This window comes from Castor canadensis, chromosome 6 (assembly GCF_047511655.1).
Source record: "Castor canadensis chromosome 6, mCasCan1.hap1v2, whole genome shotgun sequence".
Taxonomy (NCBI): domain Eukaryota; kingdom Metazoa; phylum Chordata; class Mammalia; order Rodentia; family Castoridae; genus Castor; species Castor canadensis.
In genome coordinates, this window is record NC_133391.1 from 7,956,690 (window position 1) to 7,978,210 (window position 21,521).

General features: G+C 51.4%; 1 protein-coding gene and 1 long non-coding RNA gene across 3 annotated transcripts; both read right to left on the minus strand.

Annotated features, from left to right (window-relative positions):
• Positions 1-2,705: 2,705 nt before the first annotated feature.
• LOC141424000 (uncharacterized) lies at positions 2,706-11,226 on the minus strand. Its single transcript, XR_012448785.1, has 3 exons — positions 10,853-11,226; positions 5,449-5,580; positions 2,706-5,144 (listed from the first exon to the last, which is right to left on the minus strand). It is a non-coding gene; the product is annotated as an uncharacterized lncRNA (long non-coding RNA).
• A 2,999-nt stretch (positions 11,227-14,225) lies between these two features.
• On the minus strand, positions 14,226-21,494 carry Plod3 (procollagen-lysine,2-oxoglutarate 5-dioxygenase 3). Of its 2 annotated transcripts, XM_020173693.2 has the most exons (19): positions 21,361-21,494; positions 20,861-20,952; positions 20,582-20,718; positions 20,315-20,478; positions 20,059-20,171; positions 19,581-19,644; positions 19,077-19,174; positions 18,801-18,902; positions 18,530-18,655; positions 18,238-18,359; positions 17,945-18,049; positions 17,704-17,829; positions 17,090-17,231; positions 16,859-16,972; positions 16,598-16,666; positions 15,903-16,007; positions 15,367-15,513; positions 14,942-15,067; positions 14,226-14,678 (listed from the first exon to the last, which is right to left on the minus strand). In XM_020173693.2, exons 1-19 carry the CDS (start codon positions 21,470-21,472, stop codon positions 14,523-14,525), a joined length of 2,220 nt encoding a protein of 739 aa, XP_020029282.1. In that variant the 5' UTR covers positions 21,473-21,494; the 3' UTR covers positions 14,226-14,522. The 2 variants fall into 2 exon arrangements, with proteins under 2 accessions (XP_020029282.1, XP_073931749.1); XM_074075648.1 differs by having other exon boundaries at positions 16,859-17,231.
• Between the last annotated feature and the right edge of the window lie 27 nt (positions 21,495-21,521).

Here is a 21,521-nt window from a genome sequence, read left to right on the forward strand (position 1 = left end):
AGAGTGACACCAAACAGGGTCCCAAGACAAGCCCCATCACCCTGCTTTTCATGACAAACGTAGCCTGCATTGTTCCTCTTACTCTGGAACTTTTAGTATCAATTACCAGCAACCTCGCAAACCTGGGAGTATATGAGCCGATGTGACATCTGACCTGTTGATGGGTACATGATACAAAGCATGGCTGTGCAGAGGTCCCAACAATGGCGCTCTTATAACATTTACTACATGGGGAAACCTTACAAGGGCCAACCCAAGAGGTAGGAGTCCAAGTGTGTAGAGGAGAGAAGGGGTGAGTCCCATGTTCGAGATTCCTCCGTGTGTAGACTAGTCAGCATTCAAAGTGACTAGAGTGGGGCTGTCCTCCTGTTGTTTGTGGTCCCCTGTTGTCTCCTGGGAAGCGGGGTCCTGTTGAGGAAGAGTACAGGTGTTCTGAAGGGTGATCTTGGATGGTGAGGCTGAGTCAGGGATGCAGGGATGCACTCCTGCTCGGGAGAGGCTGTCTTTACTTGGCTGTGGTGGATCCAGGGAGCAATTTTCTTACTTCAACTGTAGTAAGGATAGACAAGACAACATGAAAGGGCCCCTCCAATGGGATTTTAATGGTTGGGCATTTCATAAACCAGATAGTATCTCCTGGTTTTTTGTTTTGTTTTGTTTTTGACAGAGTAGAATTATTATGGCAACAATATATTATCAGTATATATATATGTCCAAGAAAAAGCATTGCTTAAAGAGTTTAAAACACCATCTTTAATTACTAAAGGACATGTTTGGAGCCAGTAAATTAACAGTCACTTTGTCTCTGTTTAAGTAGAAGACCCTGTCTAAAAAATATGAGTGTGTCTGGAAGGGCTTTAATGGCAGATAGCCACACATGTATAAGAACCATTTCCTCAATCCTCTCCCCCTTGGTTATTTTTGAGCGGTCTGGCACAAGTGACTCCATTTGAACTTTGATGGCATTCCCGATTGTCTCCAAACTGTTTGAGCAGTCTCCTCTGAAGATCTTTTTCCCACCCAAGGCCTAACCAGGCCCAACCCTGCTTAGCTACAAAACCAGATGAGATTGGGCACATTCGGGGTGGTACAGCTGTAGACCGAAGATCCTTCCCATTGGTCATTTTTTTTCTATTTCAAAGTATTTTTTAAACCTTTTATTTTTAAAAACCATATCCTTAATACCTTTTATATATTTTTTGTTACTCGAAAATAACTCATAAAACCTTTTAACTTAGAGCCTTATATTTGCATGAAAAAAACAGAAAGAAAGCAACCTTAAAATTTTCTTTTATAAAAACAATTTATAGAAAGCCCATTTGTTAAATTCCAGATTTTATTTACAACAGAATGAAACAGGCTAACTACCCAAATTTTAAGATTCCTGCTGGAGGCTATGTCCCCTCCCCCACTTTTCTTTTCCCTCTGGTCTAAGCCAGAGTGTTAACCCCTGAATGCTTGCATCCTAGTGAGGCCTGATTGAAATAATTTTGAAAACTGGTTTTCTTAAAAGTAGCATTAGAACAGAATAAAAGTAACAATTTTTTTTTTACATTGACTCTAATAAGAACCATCCTCAGCTGGGCGCTGGTGGCTCACGCCTGTAATCTTAGCTACTCAGGAGACAGAGATCAGAAGGATCACGGTTTGAAGCCAGCTCAGGCAAATAGTCTGTGAGACCCTATCTTGGAAAAAAAAAATCACAAAAAAGGACTGGTGAAGTGGTTCAAGGTTTAGGACCTTAGTACAGCAAAAAAAAAAAAAAAAAAAAAAGAAAAGAAAAAATCCTCAAGATGTTTACATATTCATATGTAAAAAGCTTAAGCGGTTTATAAGAGAGCTTTGACATAAACATCCTGGTGTTTTTTTGTCACCTCAAATATCACATTAACCTTATAACAGCAGTTTAAGAACCATTTTGAAGATGCTTACACATACATACACACGCACACACACAAGTTTTATAAATTAAGCATGCTAGAAAAAAACGTCAACTTAAGCATACATGAGTTGAAATTCCAGGAGCAAATTAAATTTTGCCTAATGCAGTAGACAAATTGACATATTAGAAATAAGACCCCTGAAGACCACTGGAGTCACAATTGAAGACACAGAAATGGAGAATTGTCTTGGCAAGGCAAAATTTACTTTTTTTGCCTTTTTTTGGCAGTATGGGGGCGTGAACTCAGGATCTCATGCTTGCTAGGCAGGCACTCTACCACTTGAGCCACACCTCCAGCCCCAAAATTTACTTCTGCAGAAGGGTGTGTGGGCACATGAGCACAGCACACACAAAGGGGTGGGGCAGGACAGTCTGTTCCTCCTTATATTCCTGATGCTGCTGACCCTGCCTCGACCTGGATTGGGCCAGATCATAAGTTCACAATCTTCTTGACTGGCTGAAATTCTATACTAACTCAGGGGAGGTGTTAAGATACATAGCATGGAGGGCAATTTTTGTGGGCAAAGGGGCATAGCAAGAATTTGGAAGAAGAATCTGAAACTATGAACAATGCAGGTAATTAAAATGGTGACACACACTTTGATAGAAAAGACTGCTTACACACACACACACACACACACACACACACACACACACACACACAATTAGAGTGCACTCACAAAAAAAAAAAAAAAAAGTTTTAAAACCATAACCAGAGGGCTATCTGGTGGAATGGTGGGTGATGCATGTGTTCTCTTGTGAGTCTCCCTCTTTGGAACTGAATTTTTGGTACCTATCCCTTAATCTTGGTTGTGGCTATTTCCCTGGGGAAAGCTCAACCCCCCAGTACTGGAGGTTTCTTGCATTTTACCCAAAGTGCTTTCTTTTTACTTATGTTGTTCCCCATGCTGGTCTGTCTTGCTGGTGAGAAAACCTGGTAGGTGCTCAAACTCCCTAAGTCCCAGAGATGTCTCACACATTTTCCCCTGCTCCCTAAACCTGAGAGACCCAGTTTCACCCCAGACTGGATTACTCGGGGGGTCTCTGGGGGGTGATCAGACTCTCCTTCTGACTCCCAAAGGCAGGCCGATTATTTGAACCCGGGTTCTTACCAGTCTGACAGGCAGGGCTCCCAATTGGTTCCTGAGGCTTCTCCAGGATCCTTTGTGTAACCGAGACTTGCTCTCCCAAATGCCAGGAGAGGTGAGTTCCTCCATCAGATCAACAGGTCTACTGGTGACTGGTGGGATGCTCTCCCAACAAGACAGGGATGCTGAGTCCCAGTGACAAATTAGTGAAAACACTGTCTCTGTGTCCCAGAAATGTTACGGGATACTCAAGAACAGGAAAATGAGACACCGAGGCTTTTTCAGGAAGTAATGCTTATTAGCATGCCAGCAGCAACTCAGTGGACTCATGTCTAAAGGCTGAGCCCCAAGAACAAAGGGGTCTTGCCTTCTATATTCTTGTAAGCAGGTTACAGAAGCAAGAAGCAACACCTATCCCATATATGATTACATATGGTTTCACTGGCTAGCTTTTTCTCAGTGCTAAGTGACCTTCTTCACGTTTAGATTCTTTTAAGTTTTATTTCCCTGCTATGCCATCCCCTCCCCCCTTCTACATTATCAGAACACAGACCTGCTTGCTTCTTTTCTGGCCTTCCTTCCTGCTACCATAGAAATAAAATGGAAACTCATACCCTCTGGGGCACTCTAGAGTCCATAACATCCCACCTTCTCTCTGTGCACTTGGCATTTACCCTTCCCCCGAGAGAAAAACCCATGGAGAATGTCTGTCACCATCCAACACATACCACTTCTGAGTGAGTGTAACCCCAAATTCATGCAGCTAGGTAGAGGAACAGCCTAGTGGGTGGTCCTCAAACCATTGGGGTGTGTCTTTTAAAGGGATTGTGGAACTCTAGCCTCCTCCTCCCCATGTTCCCTAGGGTCTAGGGCTTGCCTAGGTTCTACTACTTGAACCATGTCCCCAGTCCTTTTGTTTTAAGTTTAGTTTCAGATAGAGACTCAAGCTAACTTTTTGCTGGCCTCGAACTGTGATCCTCCTACCTCCACCTCCCAAGTGGCTGGGACCACAAGCATGTACTACCACACCCAGCTTCCTTTCCTCTTTCTCTTTATTTCTTTTCTTTCTTTTTTGGTGTATGTCGTTTGAACTCAGAACCTCACACTTGCTAAGCAAACATTCTACCATAGGGTCTCTTGCTTTTCCTGGGACTGACTTTGGATCACAGTCCTCCTGCCTCTGCCTCCTGAGTAGGTGAGATCACAGGCATGTGCCACCGTGCCCAGCATCTTTCTCTCTTCAGCTTTCTGGCCATGAGCTGAGCAGTTTTTCTCTGCTACATGTTCCTGCCATGATGTGCTGCCTCATTCCTGGCCCAAAGCAAAGGGGCCAGGAAGTCATGGCCTGGAACCTCCAAAACCTTTTCTCTTTATTAGTTCATTATCCCCTGTTGACATCTGTGTCTTCCACTTCACTGTTCTATTTCTTTCCCCAATAAATGGCCATTGTCACAGCACCAGGCAGGCAAGGGGTATATTTCTAGGTAACCAGCCAGTCCCTGGAGGTTGGAAGGGGTGAAGATAGGCCTCCTGCCCTGAGACCTGGTCTTGAGCCCACCAGGGATAGTCTTGAATCTTTTTCTCTTTTTTTGCGGTACTGAGGTTTGAACTCAGGGCCTATACCTTGAGCTACTCCACCAGACCTTTTTCTATGATGAGTTTGTTTGAAATAGGGTCTTGTGAACTATTTCCCTGGGCTGGCTTTGAAACACAGTCTCTTGATCTCTGCCACCTGAGTAGCTAAGATTACAGGCATGAGCCCCTGGCATCCAACTTAGCCTTGAATCCTGACAGGGCCTTCTTCAGCATTGATCAATGTCTGATCTGTGGCCTCATCAGCCTAGCATACCTCAGTGGTCAAGTTGACACTTGTCTTCGGAGGATTTAGCTCCAAAGTTGTAATCCTGATGACAGCAGCTGTGGAGAAACGGCCAGAGATGCATCTTTTGTTCTTGTTCTCTTCAACAAGCCTTTCTGAGAGTTTCGGCTGGCATCTCCATCTGGTAGCCTGTCCCTTGGCACTGATGTTATGATCTGGGGTCGGGATAGGTGGGAGGTATGTGACTCGGATCTGGTTCTTGGATTCTCCACTCTTCTCCATAAGGGGCTCCAGGCTGTGAGACCAAGTTGCACCCAAGACAGAATCTGATAAGAGAGGGCTAGAAAACCAGAGAATAGAAGGGGAAAAGGGACTACATGACCTTCACTGATGGCCAGGTTTGGATAAGATCCCAGAAGCAGAGTATGCATGGGGAGGTGCAGGAAGGTGAGGAAGATGCAAAAGACCCTCTGCAACCTGCAGCTCCCTCCCACACATACTGAAGAAGGTTGATGGTAAGGCAATTGCCATGGGCAACCCTGTCACAGTGGACAGGAAGGATGCCAAACTGGAGTGATGAACAGGGACGTAGCTCTCACCTTGCTGAAGGGGACCAGGAGGATTCCAATGACAGTCACACATGTGATTAAGAGTGTTGTCCCAGAAACCAGAGTTTTGCACTCCAGGCTCAAACTCCTGGGCTTCCACAAGCCAGGTTTGGCCACTCGCTCCTATTTGCCAAATAAAGAGACATGGTGAAGGCAGAGAAAGGAGGCTTATTACACGGCTCGGGACACACTGCGGGAGGAGGCAGACTAAGCCCATCCTCAGCCATCTTCTGGGCACAGACACAGCTTTAACTTCGAATAGACAAAGAATTAGGGGCAGGAGGTGAAAGGCATGCATAGTTAAAAGTCCCAGTCACAGGGGTAACCATTACCTCAGTTCTCGTTTTCTGAGTGTTCCCAGAGAAGGGTTCCTGAGAAGTTATCCCTGTCATTACCTGAGGGGAGCTATTTGATTCCCATGAGATGATTACTCCTGCTCCCAGGGTCCAGGGTGCAACCTTATCATTATAGGTAATGACTGTCTTCATTTGGAGGGGTGGTCTGTCCTGCAAATCTCCATGTTCCTTGGGGTATCAGTCCCTTGTCATAAAGATTATTACTGTCTTTCCTTGATTCCAAGAGTCAGTGCTTTTCAGCAAAAGCAGTTTAGACACCTCTTACATTCCCAATCCCCTTTGTCCCTGGGATAGTCTTTCTAAGACCCTTATTCTACTTGCTAGATGCCATTCCAACACCCATATGTGGACTCCAGTCTCTACCAGAGACGGCCTGGTCTTCACCTCCCAGAATCTCTCTGCTACCTGCAATGGCCTCTCTCTCCATCCCTATGTTTCCACATGGAGCAGGACTTCCTCTCCACTTTATCCCTCCCTCAGTCAGATCAGAATTGGCTACTTTCCTGATAAATTTGCCCAACTGTCTTTACAGGTCCTGGGAGTAGTCCCCCCTATGACACATCTGTCTTCAGCATCAACCCTGATTTTTCAACTGGAAAATCCTCTTTATTGGCTGGACCATCTGACTTCTCCTTCTTTTCTCCTCCTCCTCCTCCTTTCTTTTTATTTGATGGGACTGGGCTTACAAAGCAGGCGCTCTACTGCTTGAGTCATACCTCCAGTCCATTTTTCTCTGGTTATTTTGAAGATGAGGGTCTCTGGAACTATTTCCCCAGGCTGGCCTTGAACTGTGATCCTCCTGAATTCAGCTTCCCAAGTAGATTCTCACCATTTGGTTTCTTGTATCATTCTCCTGCCTCAGGCCAGTCCTTCCTGATAAAGTTACGCAGATCTCTGGCTAGGATTTTAGACAGGCCTGATGGGGACTAAAGCCCCTTCTACTCACCAGTCCCACTTCTCACCTATCCCCACCCCCTACCACCACAGAGAGAGGCACCCCCACTGCTCACAGGAGAGAAGGAAGGGCAGGGGCTTGGAGGAACATCCACAGAGATCTCAGCTTTCTGTATAGCTTGGGATGACTGGCACAAGCCACCATGCCCAGCTATCATTGGTTGAGGTGGAGTCTTGTGCCCCCTACACCACCAACTGGCTTCAAACCATAATCCTCCTGATCTGTCTCCCAAGTAGCTAAGATTACAGGTGTGAGTCACTGACGCTCAGTGGATCAGGGTTTCTGAGCCATTTGTACTAGGATCCAGCCTCACTCTGGGTAAAAGAGAGCCTGGGGAAGCAGGCACAGTGCTGGACACAGAGTTAGGAACTCAAGGGCCACAGGAGCCTCCAGGCATGGGACATGAGAACCATCTGTTGAGATCTGGGTTCCAAAAACTGAGAAAACACGTGGTCCTACAGAAAACCAAAGGCTCCAGGTATGCTGCATGGCTCCAGCCATTAGGATGTGTACACCCACTCATCTGTGCCAAGAAACACAAAGCCTTTGTTTTTGGAGTGTGACGTAGTACTCCCCTGGGACTGCATACAGGGATTCCAGGGAACCCTTATCAGGATGACTACTGCCTGCTCAACTGGGGCTGTGGCAGGATGGAGTCTACTCACTGGACACACTCCTATGGACAACTTCCTCCCCACCTCCATGGCTCCCTAGCCCTTCATCCGGGCCTTTGATACAAGAAGGGTGAGCCCTGTGTCCTGTTCCTTTCAAGGTCCCTACCTCCTCCCATCCAATGCAGCACACTCAACAGTTACACTCTTTATACTTGTTCCCTCAGTAAGCCTGGCCAATGTTCAGGCCAGGTCTCTGTCCTGAGTGGGGGTCCTGTTGTGACCCTGGCCTGGCAGTGCCTCTTTGCCTTCAGCTTGAGGCCTACCTTTAAACACATAATCTCTGTTTTGTTTTGTTTTTGCAGGAGTAGAATTTGAACTCAGGGCCTCATACTTGCTAGGCAGATGCTCTACCACTTGAGCCATGCCCCTAGCTCTTTTGTTTGTATTTTTGAGATAGGGTCTCAAAGAATTATTTGCCTGGGCTGACCTCGAACTGCAGTCCCCACATCTCTGCTTCCTAAGTAGCTAGGATTACAGGCCTAAGCCACAGGCTCCCTGCTGTGTTGGTTATTTTTGAGACAGTGTTCCCCCTTTATCCCTGGCCAGACTGGACTCCCATCCTCATTTGCGTTTCACAGAGTACCTGGGATGACAGGCATGCACCACTGGTCCCTGTCATTGGTTGAGATGGGGTTTGTGAACTTTTTCCCCGGGCTAGCTTTGAACCTCGATCTTCTTGATCTCAACCTCCTGAGTAGAGTTATGGGCTTGTCACTGCATCCAGCTTGTTTTGTTCTTGAGGCAAGGTCTCATAGGGAACTTTTTTTTTTTTTTTTTAGTTTTGGGGTTTCAACCTATGGCCTTGTGCTTGTTAGGAAAGTGCTCTATTGAACTATGCCCCCAGCCTGAGAAAGGGTCTCCCTATATAATCCAGGCTGGCCTTGAACTCCAGATGTTCCTGCCTCTGCCTCCTGAGTGCTGGAATTACAGGCACGCACCACCATGCCCAGCTCTACACAATGTATTCTACATGGACTGGAAGGCAGAAGACACCAGCCAGTCCAGATACACAGGGCCAAAATCCAGGAAAAAGCTGGGAGAAGTTATGGTTGTTGGTGAAGAAACTACAGAAGACGCCAGTGTCCATGATCTCATATGGGTAGGCACCCAGCACATAGTTCCGGCTAGGGAAAGCTCTACTGTTTATATCAGCTTAGGCAGGATGACAGGAGGGAGGCATTGCAGGCAAGACACTAGCTGGAATGAATTACCCGCCACTTCAACAGACCTCAGGTCCTACGTGGGATCATGGGCATAGCAGATCCATTCTTATATTCCACTCTGCCCCCAGCCATGCTGCCTGAGCTTAGGCATCAGGAGGAAGCTCCAGGTATGGATGGCAGGGGAGAGAGAGAAGGCTGTCTTTCTGGAGGGCGACCCATCTCCTTGCTAGGAAAATAATCTCTTTGGTGTTTTCAAATTGTCTACTTCCTCATCCATTTAGAGTACTTTCCACCTTCAGGCAGAGAGATGGGGGAGCCGAGTCGCTGGAAGCACCCTGTTCCCATCTTTCACTACCTGGAGCCACTGTTCAGAGCTTATCTTGGTTGGGCATGTCCCAGTTCAAGTAGAGCTTCACCAACAGAGAACAGAGAAGGAGCAGAGTGATGAAAAGAAGGGAAAGAAGGTAAGAAGGGTGAAGAAAGGGCCTGGGTGGAGTTGAGAATGGAAAATGCCTTGACTTCTGCAACATAGTCCTTTGGTCCAGCCTCTCCCTTCTGAATATCCCAATAGCACAATATCCAATCACGGCAATCTCCTCTGGCCCTCTCCTGGTTCCTTTGGGCTCAGGCATGGAGACCAGCAGGCCACCTATTCTCCTTCCAGTCTCTTCTCCCCTGGCCCCTGGCCCCCCTGCCTCTCTTGGTCCTCTGGCCCATGAAGAAGAAAGTCAGCACATATTGGTAGCACTCTCTACCTCTAGACACTGCTTCTACAGGGTTTGCATGGGCCTGAGGTGGGAGGGGTTATGGAGATGTCAATCCTAGTAGCTCTCCCCCCCAGCACAGATCCAGGACCCAAAGGACAGATGATGATGAAGGTTTGGGTATACTCTGGTGATTAACAGTTCACCTCCCAGGAGATCATCCTTGGACTTTGGGCCCAGGATCCTTCTTGAACTGATCTTTGAACTTCTTTGGTCGGTGGGCCTGGGCAGGTCGCTGGGCAGGGCTGGGAGTGGGGGAAGAGGGTCTGCAGAAGAGGGGCCGCACCCAGATGCCTGAGGAATTGGGGTAGGGAGAGGACAAGAAGCAGCTGACCACTGCAGGCGCCTGCCTGCTGGGTCACAGACACCGGTGTGACCACTTCCCACTTCTGACCCAGTTGGGTCAGAAGCCCGAGACTTTGATCTCTAGCATGGGGAGCAGGACGACCCTGACACATGGGCATATAATCTGTTTGCCGGTCTCTGGGAGTGTCAAAGGCTACCAGGAGCAGTGTGGCTTGTGGCCCCCATGCCCTGTGGCTCACTCTGACCTCCCTCACCATGCACAAACACTCAAATGCCGTCGGTCATTCCCCCGATCTGCAGTCACTGAGGCCAGGGTGAGGCCAGGAAGTTGCTTCCAGCCTAGGTGAGGACAAGGCACCATAGACTGCCTTGTGGTCCTCGAACAGCTGTGTGAGCAGCTCCACATATAGCTCACACAGAGTGTGCACCTGCTCCCAGTTGGGCAGTGGACTTTGTTGCATGGGAATCGGGGTGCCCACTGTGGGAGGAACACAAGGCGAGGGGGCTGGCCCCTGGCAGGGGTCAGTCAGACAGAGTCTGAGGCTGGGGGCGGTTGCCAAAGTCTGGCTTGGGGGATGAGGATGACGTGACAGATGAATGGCCCAGTGCTGGGACATCGGGCCCTAACCATTGCAGAAAAGGGAGGGTGCAGGAGGCACAGATCCGGGAACAGGCACTGGGGCTGGGAGCAAGTGGATGGGGGAAAGTTGGGGCTCACCAATGTTGTAGATGGGTGTGAGGAAAGGCAGCAAGAGGCCCAGGCAACCATGGGGCAGCATCAAGGACACAGACAGCAGCAGTTACAGTGCTTCTTGCACCCAATGCACCCATAGGCTGGGTGGGTTTGGGAACTGCTAGAAGAGCACATTTTCCCCAAAAGAGGAGAGGCACCAGGGGGAGCAGGTTCGAGGCTGACTCCTGGCAGAAGGTGTACCGTGGTCCTGTCCAGCAAGCAGATGTCCAGGTGGATGTCCTCACCCTGGCCATCCCACCGCTCTCACCTGTGTTCCAGAGCCCACTTAACCAAGTCCCTTCTGATCATGGATCCTCAAGCTCTGTGTTCCAGGCTTTGCCTCCAGTGCCTCCAAGGACCCTCCCACGGCCAGGACCACCACCTGGCCTCTCCCAGGACAGGACAACAGATAGTAAACACTGGCCTTGTCAGAGGAAAACAAACCTGGGGAATGGAGGGGATGGGGAACCAGATGCCTCGTCTTTCAGAGAAGAATGGGTAAAGACATCAGGAAGGTAGAGGTGGACCCAGGATTTCCTGATGGGAGAGAGGTGGGAGGTGATAGCCAGGACTGGACTGGAGAGTTTGAGGCTGAACTTCTCCTTTCTCACCACTAGTCATGATGTAGTCTCTGAAGAGAGGCATTTGGAACCAACAGGGCAGCATGAGCAGGTGTGTCCAGAGGAGGCCTGGGAAGAGGCGGGAGAAACCTGTGGCCTCTGTACAGAAGTTGCTAAAAATCCCATGAGGGTGAAACCCAAAGAGACAGTTCTGGGAGAGATCCAACTCCTTGGTTTTAACCAAGCTAGGGAACAGAAATGTGCACACCATCCACAAGTGAGATTGGGCTTTGGTCGGGGGTGGGGGAGCATAAGTTTCCAAGTACCTATCCAAAAGCCTCCACCCGGCCCCAGAGACATATTTTGGAGCCCTCACCGAGATGGGGAAGTAGTCACAGTAATGTCTCCAGGCTGCCAAGTTGCAGACACTGTCAGAGTGACGGCCTCCTGTCCTGGGTATGTCTCTGTCTTGATAGATCCAGCCCAGGTAGAGGACCGCTAGGATTCACACCCGACACAAGAAAGCAAGAAGCAAGGACACCAGACACACCTGGGCTGGAGGATACGGAAGGCCATTCAGAACTCAGGTTAAGCCCACCCATCCCTGTTGGCCACCTTCCCCAGACTCCTTCAGGACCTGGAGATCCCTACACAGCTTTTTTCCAGGTAATGGGGAAGGAGGGCACCAGTACTAGGTTTGCCTAGGTCTCCAGGCTTTGGGAACTCACCAAGAGCCAGGATGAAGATCCACTGCAGGACAGCAAACACTTGGAGTATCCTTTGGAGAAGGCCTGAGGAGGCCTCCATACTATAAAGGTGAATTGTATAGGGGCAACCCACAGCTTAGGCACTCCACCCCTTTTTTGGCCCTAACCACTGACCTTGAGCCCTGGTCCTGTTCCTACCTCCAGTTCTGCCTCTTTGCTGACCTGCACACTGAGCCTCATGACCTGGGCAAGGCAGGATAATCACTCCCAAGCTTACAGGGCTGTGACCAATAGGACCAAGTAGAAATGATCAGGGGTGTGGCCAGGAGCCACGGGGAGGTGTTTGAACTTGGTGGCGGTTTGGGGCCTCAGGCCTCTGTTAGCAGCTAGGTTGGTGGAGGTCTGAGATGTACCATGTGGGACAGGGCTCCCTACATTAGGGAGAGCTGCTTAAAAACCCTTTAGTCACTAGAGCCAGGTCTCTGAGGTCCAGAACCTTCAGAAGGGTCTCTTCTCTAAGAAGCAGCTTAGGCCTGGGGGAAGGGAAGAGGGATGCTTCAGAGAGGAGGGCTTTAGGACCCTCGGAGTTGAGACACACCCTCATCTGTCCTCACCATCACTAGGGCCTTCCCAGTACTGCCAAGAGGCCTGTGGGAGTATTGTGAGGGAATGTCACTCTTTTAGGAAGTCTGACTCTGCCACTCCCCACATAGGTGCCTCTGTTCCATGCCCAGGCAGCTTAAAATATTTTGCCAGCCAGGTGTTGGTGGCTCACACCTGGTGACTCTCTGATTCAGGTCATCTCCACCAGGCTGTAAGCAATAAGAAGACAGTGATTGTGCCCATTAGGGCAGCCATAATGACTTGCACAGTGCCCAGTGTACAGATGATTGATGCAAGTGGGGCTGGAGCAGACAGGCAAAGTCAAGTTCTACTGCCCAGGCCCTACAATGCAGCTAGACACATCCTTTCTGTCCCCTGTGTCACTCTCGTGCAGGCTCTTCCCCACCTGAGGACCTTGCTAAGAGGTGGTTTCTCTTGTCCCTGTTCAGACCACTTCTGTCCACAGAACATGGGATAAGAGTGGTGGCAGCCAGGGTGAAAGGGATTTAAAAGTCTGGTCTAGGCTAGGGGTGTATCTCAGTGGTAGAGCACTTGCCGAGCATATAAAAGCCCTGGGTTTGCTGTCCAGCACTACTGGCCAAAAGCGCTCAGCTAACCTGGAAAGGTGGTGAGCCATGTTACCGGGAAGGAGACTGGGCAGGGAGATGGCGGAAGGGAATTCTAGCTGTGAGTGGGGAGTTATTCTAGGATAGGTGAATAAACCTCTTTAATTCCTAACTTTTTTTTTGAGATGGGGGTCTATGTTGCCCAAGCTGGACTTGAACTTCTTGGTTCAAGCCTCCCAAGTGGCTGAGACCACAGGTGCATGCCACCACACCAGGTTGCCTGCTCAACCTTTTTTTTGAAGTCAGGGCCTCATGCTTGCTAGGCAGGTGCTCTACCACATGGCCACATTGTCAGTCCTTTTTGCTTTGGCTATTTGTTTTTGGTGACACTAGGGTTTGAAATCAGGGCTTCACACTTGTTAGGCAGGCACTTGAGCCACTCCGCCAGCCCATGCTTTGGTTATTTTTGAGACAGGTATCCCTTTACACCCTGGCCAGCCTGGACCATGATCCTGTTTGTTTCCTGAGTAGGTGGGATGATAGCTGCACATCCTAATGTCCAGCCCTTGGTTGAGATGGCATCTCTTGAACTTTTTGCCCAGGCTGGCCTCAAACCACAATCCTCCAAGTACCTAATGTTACAGTCTTGAGCCACTGTGCCCAGCCATTAAATTTTTATTTTTTGAGACAGGGTCTCATCATTTAACTCAGGCTCAAACTAACCATCCTTCTGCCTCAGCTTCCTAAGTACTGGGATTCAATGCATGAATCCCGTACTTAGGCCCTCTGACTTAAATTTTTAAAAGGCCAAAGGGAACAGTTGAAAGATAAATTCAAAATTTAGCTCAAGGCTGGCAAGATTAAGCTAAAGCAGTATGACCTGCTCTTCCCAGGGTGCCTCAAGGAGTCTCAGGGTTACATAGTACCTTAGAGGTTCGAAGTAAGTCCTGCTTTTGGGAGGCCTCTCTCCTGCTTCTCCACACTCCTGTTGCAGAAAACTTCCAGGGGATCACCCTCCAGAGATTCCCCACTCCCGATCCTGCCTGACTAAAACTTTTGTTCAAGTTGCCACAGGCAAGCTCCACTGGCATTCCTCACTGGGACTTCCTTCCCTAGCACTGTCCCTGCAGCTTTGCCCCAAGAGAGCAGAGGGTCAGGAATAAGCCTGATTTCTTCCTTGCCGTTTCACACGTTCCCAGCTCAAACAAGAGAGAAGCTCAAGGGGTGAGAAGTGGCACCTGGGGAAGCTGCCAGGTCCCCACAACCCTAACACTCTGCTTCCTCTCTCTTCCTTTCTGAAGCGTATCAGTTTCCCCTCTACTCTGGGTGGCAGAAGGTGGGCTGGGGTCAACAGGGAAGTGAGAGATGATACAGAGACTCCTGAGTTACAAACCCTCCTTTACTGAGAGGGAGGCTGAGAAACCTTAATAACTTATCATGTTGGGAACCCCCAGAAGCCTGTTACCCATGAATCCTTGGGGGCTGCAGGGAGGGCAGGGATTCCAGGAGCTTCCTGAGTGGGCTGTGGGTGGAGGTGAGGCAACACTTTCAGTCCCCGGCACATAGGACATACAGTCAAGAAGCAGGAGATGGGACAGAGCCCCTTCTCCAAGGATGGGGGGCCGGGCGCCCCAAGAAGGCACAATTGGCAGGGAATGTTTGGCAGAGTGGTTGAGTTTCAGGGGTCGACAAAGGACACCATGATATAGCGAGTGCCCCGAGTTGTAGGCAGCCCCTCGTGGTAGTGGGTGAGGCGACCGGGGTGCAGGAGCCCCCAGCCCTTCCTCGGTGATGAAACCACACAGTCGTAGCGCAGGAATCGGCAGCCACCTCCCTGGAGAGAGGAGAAGGGAGCAGGAAAGGAGGGTGAGCAGACACAGGGACGGGGGTCAGGCAGGTTCAAGGGGGCTGCCAGGTGAGGGGGACAAGAGGAAGAGGGAGCAGGTGCCCTAGAAGGGACCCAAGAGACAATACTCATAACTGGGAAGTGCAAAAAGGCCTAGCCAAAGGCTAGGAAGGCAGCTGAGGGACAAAGATACAAGGTGAATGTGTGTAGGGACTGGCAGTACCCTGAAGCGGGAAGGGCTGAGGCCTCACCTCATAATCCAGGCCCTTGTGGTTGAGGGCAACGTTGAGAGTGAAGGTGGATGAATCGTGATGTGGCCGCAGGGAGGGCTGTTCATCTGGCCGGTAGCGGACCACAAAGTTCATTACTGCCCGAGTCTGTAGGGACGCAGGAGAGAAGCTGCAGGGAGGGCTGAGAGGGCTGGCAGGAGGGGGACTCCTTCTAACCAGATCGCAGCCCCTGTCTATACGGGGCCACAGAAGGACCTCTTTGCTAACTGTATTAGAGCCAGCTGTGGGGCTCACCTGGTTAATTCCTTTTTACAGTGTCTAGAATCTAAACCCTGATTCAAAGAGCCCCAATTGCTACAGGGGCCGAGAGGCTCCACATGGAGACTTCTGGCCTGGCCTGGGGCAGAGGGAAGTGGGACATAGCAGTGGTGGGTTGTAGAACTCACCTTAGTGTGGTAGCCAGGGAACAGGCTCTCGGTCATAGGCCCCACATAGGTCCTCAGCAGCTGCAGCCACTGGTCCTCATAGCCCACCTGCTTCATGTGGATGTCCACAGTGGGCACGTTCTCATAGCCACCGGCCAACCGTGAGTCCTGTGGACAATGGATACTAAGCCACCTACATACCTGGGTCACTGAATTCCTGTTGCTTCCAGGCTGTGTTTCCTCCATCTGAAACAGTCTTCTCTTCCACTCCTCAGCCTTACTCACTGCTGTTGGGCCTTAAAGTCTTAGCTAAGATGTCACCTCTCCTGTGAAGTCCCCTGGTCCTCCCACATTGAGCCAAGGGTTCCTGTTTGGCTCTGATTTGCACGTTTTTCCACTACAATAAGCTATCCCCACTTGAATGAATGAATGAATGCAGTTGTAACCCCTCCATTTGGATCCCCCTCCCGACTCCCACTCTCCTGATTCCACTGTCGCTCCATCAGAACCAGTGTGCCTCCTCCTGCAAGCCCTCCTCCCTCTTGCCCCACCCTTACCTCATGCCGGCCTCCTGACCACTGGCCATAGCTCTCCATTTCTTCCACCAGCTCGTCACACATTTGCTCTGACAGCAGTGGGAACCAGTACACATCCGGGCATGGCTGGGAATGGGCAGGGGAGGAGGACCAGAGCTGGGTGATGCTTGCAGAAGAGGGAAAGGAGATAGGCAGCAAACAGAGGGGAGAAAAAGCAGGAGGGTGGGAGGAGAGCTAGAGAGGAGAGGAGTTGCTGAAAGATGAGCAGAGATGGGGAACAAGCCAGGCCCAGGGCTGTGGGAGAGGCAGCAGAGAGTGTTTGGGAACAGGGCATGAAGCTGTCTGTCCAGTGTGGCACAAGTGGCAGGAGAGGCCTGGAGCCCCAGTATCTGAGACAGTGGTTTTCAAACTCCTTTCGAACATCACAATCCTCTTTAAAGATATCATTTCAACCATAATACCAATACAGTCCTCAACTTAGTACTTGGGATTTTACAATGGGTTTATCCTAAGTGAAGGAGCACCTGTATACTTAGCAGACAGAGAGGAGTCACCTATTAATGCCCGAGTTGGCAGTTGGAGCCCCATCTGCAGTCTTTGCTTCCTTCTTGCCTGAGCAAAAAGGTCCCTGGGAGCTCAGTTCAAAAACCACAAATCCCAGCAGTGGGTCCAAGAGGCATTGGCCTTCAGGTGGGTCAGGGTCCTGAGAGGCTTACCTGTTCTACCAGCCCCTCTCCATCTAGCGCCCGGCTGTAGTTCTCATGAATGTACTGCTCCTTCCAGTCCTGCGGGGAGGGTTGGAGTATCTGAGTGGAGCCATCTTCACTCCTGCCCTTATGTCACCTCTTGCTGGGCAATGGGGGACCATGCAGAGGGGAACCCTGCTTGGGGGCATCCTTTATGCACTGCCATTCTCCTTAGACTTAGCAAAGGGCACAGAAGCATGCGTTGTCTGAGCAAAGGCCCCCCCCACTCACAACAGGGTTGTCGAAGATCTGCCAGAGGTCGGGGTACAGGTGGTCTGTATCATAGCGGGAAGTAGCCAGAAGCCGGCCAAACTCGTGCTGATTGCTGAGGTGGAGGAAGATACCCTGGTGTGTGGGGTGGACGGGTGTGTGAGAAGGATAGAGATGACTTGACATGGTTATCCCCCAATATCCCAGCATCAGGCCCCCTGGCCCCACACCCCAGGCTAGCCCACCACTCACCCGGTCCCGCAAGCTCCTACAGAAGGCCATGTCTGGGTCAGTGTCACTTCCTGAGAACACCTCTTTCTGGGGCAGTTCTGTCCTCAGGGTTGCTCCACGGATCACATATGCCTGGGATATGTAGGGCACATTCCACACACCCCTGTGGACACCGTTGCTAGGGTCAGCAAGGTTGGCAGCCCCCCATGTTCTGCCCAGTTTTTTCATTTCAGTTCCTTTCCTCAGGACACCTAGTCCAAGAGCTTAAAGGGCCCTCATGTTCTCTGCCAAGCACTGCTGATCTTAACCACCTGATAAACAGCCTGCTCCACCACCACGCCATGGCATGTCTGGTGGCCGTACTAGACCTGATTGGGGGGCTGGGGGAGGTCTGATGCCCTTTTTTTTTGCGGTATGGGGTTTGAACTCAGGGCCTACACCTTGAGCCACTCTACCAGCCCCTTTTTGTGGTGGGTTTTTTCGAGATAAGGTCTCAAGAACTTTTTGCCTGGGCTGACTTCGAGCCCCAATCCTCCTGATCTCTGCCTCCTGAGTAGCTAGGGTTACAGGTGTGAGCCCAGCAGGTCTGGTGCCTTTGAGGTATAAGGAAGGGCAGCAGCCCAGGCAAGACTCACACTCGCTTCCGCTGCACCAGCTCGACATAGTCCTCGGAGCGGGCGTAGTACTCATCCGGGCTTAGGGCCCCCCAGAAGTTGGACCACAGCTTGCCATGACGGGACAGCATGGGGGCAATCACCTTCCTGTGGACAAGGTGGGGGTTAGAGCCAGTGGGAAGGGGACAAGGATGTACCCAGGGAAGGGGTGGGGCTCCTGGGCACTCCTGGGGGGTTTAGTAGAGAAGGGGGGCGCAGTGACCTGTTCTGTTCAATAAGGATGCGCAGAGTCTGCAGGTTGGTGAGGATGGCGTCGGCGTCCAGGCTGAAGTAAAATTCACACTCGGGGTCTTGCCGGCAACTATCCCTGGAGATGACAGACCCATAGACAGGCAGATGAGTCAAAATGGGGGCAGGGGGGGAAGGGACAGTGGGATGGGTTGGACTCTCCCAGCCCCAGGTAACAAGGGAAGGTGTTGGTAAGTGTGGGGGCCCAGGGGGTAAAGCTGGTGACAGATGGCAGCCCACACTCCTCCCCTCCTAGTGCTTGCTCACATGGCCATGTCCCTGGCTTCGCCCGAGCCCAGAGCCTCCTCTGGTCCCACCAGCTTCACAGTTGAGAAGTGGTCCTGGAGCTGTGGCCAGGCGTCAGCGATGTGTGGCTCATGGTACACTTCCTGGGAGATTCGAAGGGGACTGGACTGAGAAGGAGGTGAAGTAGCACCCAAGATGGGGGGGATGGGACAGGAAGGTAAAGGCCGTGGGGATAAGCATGGGAGTACAGGGCAAGTGTGAGGAACAGGACAGGGTCTCTGGGGAGCCCAGGGGAGGCTGTAGTGTGACTCACACTGTTGTGCAGGAAGAGGGCAACTCTGTCAGGGGGGTAGTCCAGGAGCAGTAGTCGCTGAAGGAAACGAGGCAGGAACGGGGTGGGCTGTTCCACAAACACGGCTAGAAGCACCCGGGGGGGAGGCTAGAGGATCCAACAGACACAGCTCAGAGGGAGTCTAGGCCTACCTGGGCCCCATAACCTTCACTAGCTGCTGCCCACCTTGCCAGTATAGGCTCCCCGGACCCTCTGTCCCCACCCGCCCCAACCTGCCCACACCCTTACTCACCTGCCCCCCCGGGAGTATCCTCCGGTCCCGGTCACAAAACCCACAGCCTCCCTGGGGAGTCCAGCCATTGGGAACATAGTTGCCCAGGTAGTTCAGCTGGAGCTATCAGGAGAGAGAGCAAATAGCTGAGTGAGCAGGGGCAGACTTGAGGGGCAGCAGCGTGAGGAGGAAGCTGGACTGGCACCTATGTTGCTGGGGCTGGGGAGGACTGCCTACTGGGAATGGTTGGGGGTACCTAGGGTTTGGATCAAGAAGGGGCAAAGGCTGGGGGGATACCTTAGTGGGACCGTTTCCATGGACCACAACAGGGAGTGTATCATAGGCCACATTCCGGATTCGCACACGATTCTGATCAAACTTTAAGACCACCTCATCTGAGGGAGAAAGGACAGGTTTTAGACTCCTTTTCCTGGGATCTGCCAAGCAATAGGGTCTTCTAAGTGTCTGTATGTGGGGTCCTGATTTCTCTAGGGGATAAAGTGGTGCGCATTCAGTTGGGGTGGGAACCTTTGCTCTTCTGTGGGTTCAGACTGTTGCTGCCACCCTGGAGCCCCAGTGCTCACTAGTGGCCTCTCCTGCCCAAGGATCTGTCTGAGGTGAATAGCCAGGGACTCTACCCCCATAGAATCTTTGTGCTAAAGCACAAGGCACGTGCCCAATAGATGTTTTTCCATTACTGCATGATCAGCTTGGTTCCACCAGGAGCTCCTCCTAGTCTGTGACCTGCCCCCCAGCATCAGGGACCCCTCACTACCCACCTCCAACTGCCTTCCTCCTCACCTAAAGCCCCATTGAGGTTCTGGAAGATCCAAGATTTATGATCCAGATTAAGGCTGAGTTTTTCCTGGATGGGATGAGATGGGGCAGTTAACTGAAGAGAGGTAGGGAGACACCACTTCTCACTTTTCTTTCTCCTTTTTTTTTTTTTTTTTTTTGTTCGTGGCACTGGGGTTTGAACTCAGGGCCTCACGCTTGCTAGGCAGGTGTTCTTACTGCTTGAGCCACTCCATCAGCCCTTTTTTGTGATGGGTTTTTTCAAGATAAGGTCTCATGAACTATTTGCCCGGGGCTGGCTTTGAATCGAAATCCCTGATCTCTGTCTCCCAAGTAGCTAGGATTACAGGCATGATCCACTGGGACCTGGCTTCACTTTTCTCTTTACATATTCTCCAAATCCTTAATAACTTCTCTCTCATCTAGTCCCAGGCCTCCCACCCCACAGGCCCACAGGGTGCCCCCATCTCCTGCCCCTTCCTACCCTTAGCCCTGGGTCTAGGTAGAGTCTCGTGTAGAACAGTTGATCATCATCGTCATCCTTGTACTTCCACTGGCGGACAATTTGGTGGATGGTGGGGGCAAAGCCGATGAATCCTGGTGGGGTGGGAGAGGGGTTGGTCCCAAGACTCCCAGGATCCCACAGACCTATCCCAACTCCCTCTCCAGCCCTCAGATGCCTGGAACGCTCCATGCCCCACCACTTTGGGCCCCTCTGTCTCAGGCACTCTGCCACTCACCACCAGAGTTGAGGAAGCGCTTCCCCGTGCCCACCTCAGGGTACTGCTCTGCTAGTCCCCAGTCAGGCCAGCAGAAGCCCTCTGCAGAGAAGAGCAGGCGGCTGCCACTCTGGACGAACTTCTTCAGTAGCTCGGAGGGGCTGCCAGCCAGAATCACATCATAGCTGAGCGAGAAGAGGAGGATGAGCAGGAGACCACTAGGAATGTCAGCATCCTTCTCCTTCCTCATGTTCTCCCTCTCCTTTCTCCCAACCCCAGCCCTTTTACCTGTCCACAAACATGATGACCATGTCCTCCCGGTCTGCATATTTCTCCATTTCCTTCCTTAGCCACCTGACTTTCTGGCCTCCACCAACTGTTCGAGCCACATCACCCCCTCGCCACTCATGTCCCAGGCCCAGGGTCTGTGAAGAAGACCCATTATTCCAGGGAGGGGTTCAGGTTGCCAAAGTGTGGGGAGCGTGACCAGGCTCACTGGGGGTACCCAGGCACACATAGCCTCCAGCCCACTCCTGCTGGAACCCCTCCCTGGGGGTCCCCACTCACGCGGACAGTGTAGTTGAAATACTCTGCAGACTGCAAGAAACGCTGGTATCCCTCTGTCTCTGAGGTGGCCACAGTGATCAACAACAATTTCTCTGTCACCAGTCAGGAATAGACACTTGAGAACTACCCAACTGCTGCATCGTGCCCCACGTGCTTGGCTCTCCCCTTTTACCTCCACCCCTTCCACTCCCCTTATTTCACTACTGTCCTTTTCTTCTGGTTTCCAGGTCCCTTTTAAGCTTTTCCTGCCCAGGGACATCTCTACCCCCAAGTGAGAGACCCTGGTGGGAGTGACATCCAGGAATTTGGGGTCCATACGCTTGGGTAGGCTGGAAAGCTCAATTCAGGGTGTCGAATGGGTAAAGACGTCACTGTGATTGGGTCCCAAGAGCCCGCTGGGCCGGGGAGAGGCCGGACTTCCCCTGGAGTCTCGGACCCCTCTCCAGCCAGGCTGGCAGATACGTCAGCCCCGCACCCACTCGGCCCACCGGTGTTCTCACCTGGGTTAACAGGGTTGCTGCCTCGGGGCTTGTCGGAGGCAGAGGACACAGGAGGCGGCAGCAGCAGCTGTAGCAGCAGCAGGAGACAGGGTTTCAGGCCCGACAGGGCCATGGCGGGGAGCGGGGCAGCACACAGGCCTGCACCGGGCTTAGCAGCGCGC

Coding starts and splice junctions, on each gene's coding strand:
- Plod3 (XM_074075648.1), bottom strand. CDS start 21,472: ATGGCCCTGTCGGGCCTGAAACCCTGTCTCCTGCTGCTGCTACAGCTG. Junction 20,953..21,360: donor CAGCAACCCTGTTAACCCAG/GTGAGAACACCG, acceptor GACTGGTGACAG/AGAAATTGTTGTTGATCACT. Junction 15,514..15,902: donor GGTCAGGAGGCCGGCATGAG/GTAAGGGTGGGG, acceptor CATTGTCCACAG/GACTCACGGTTGGCCGGTGG.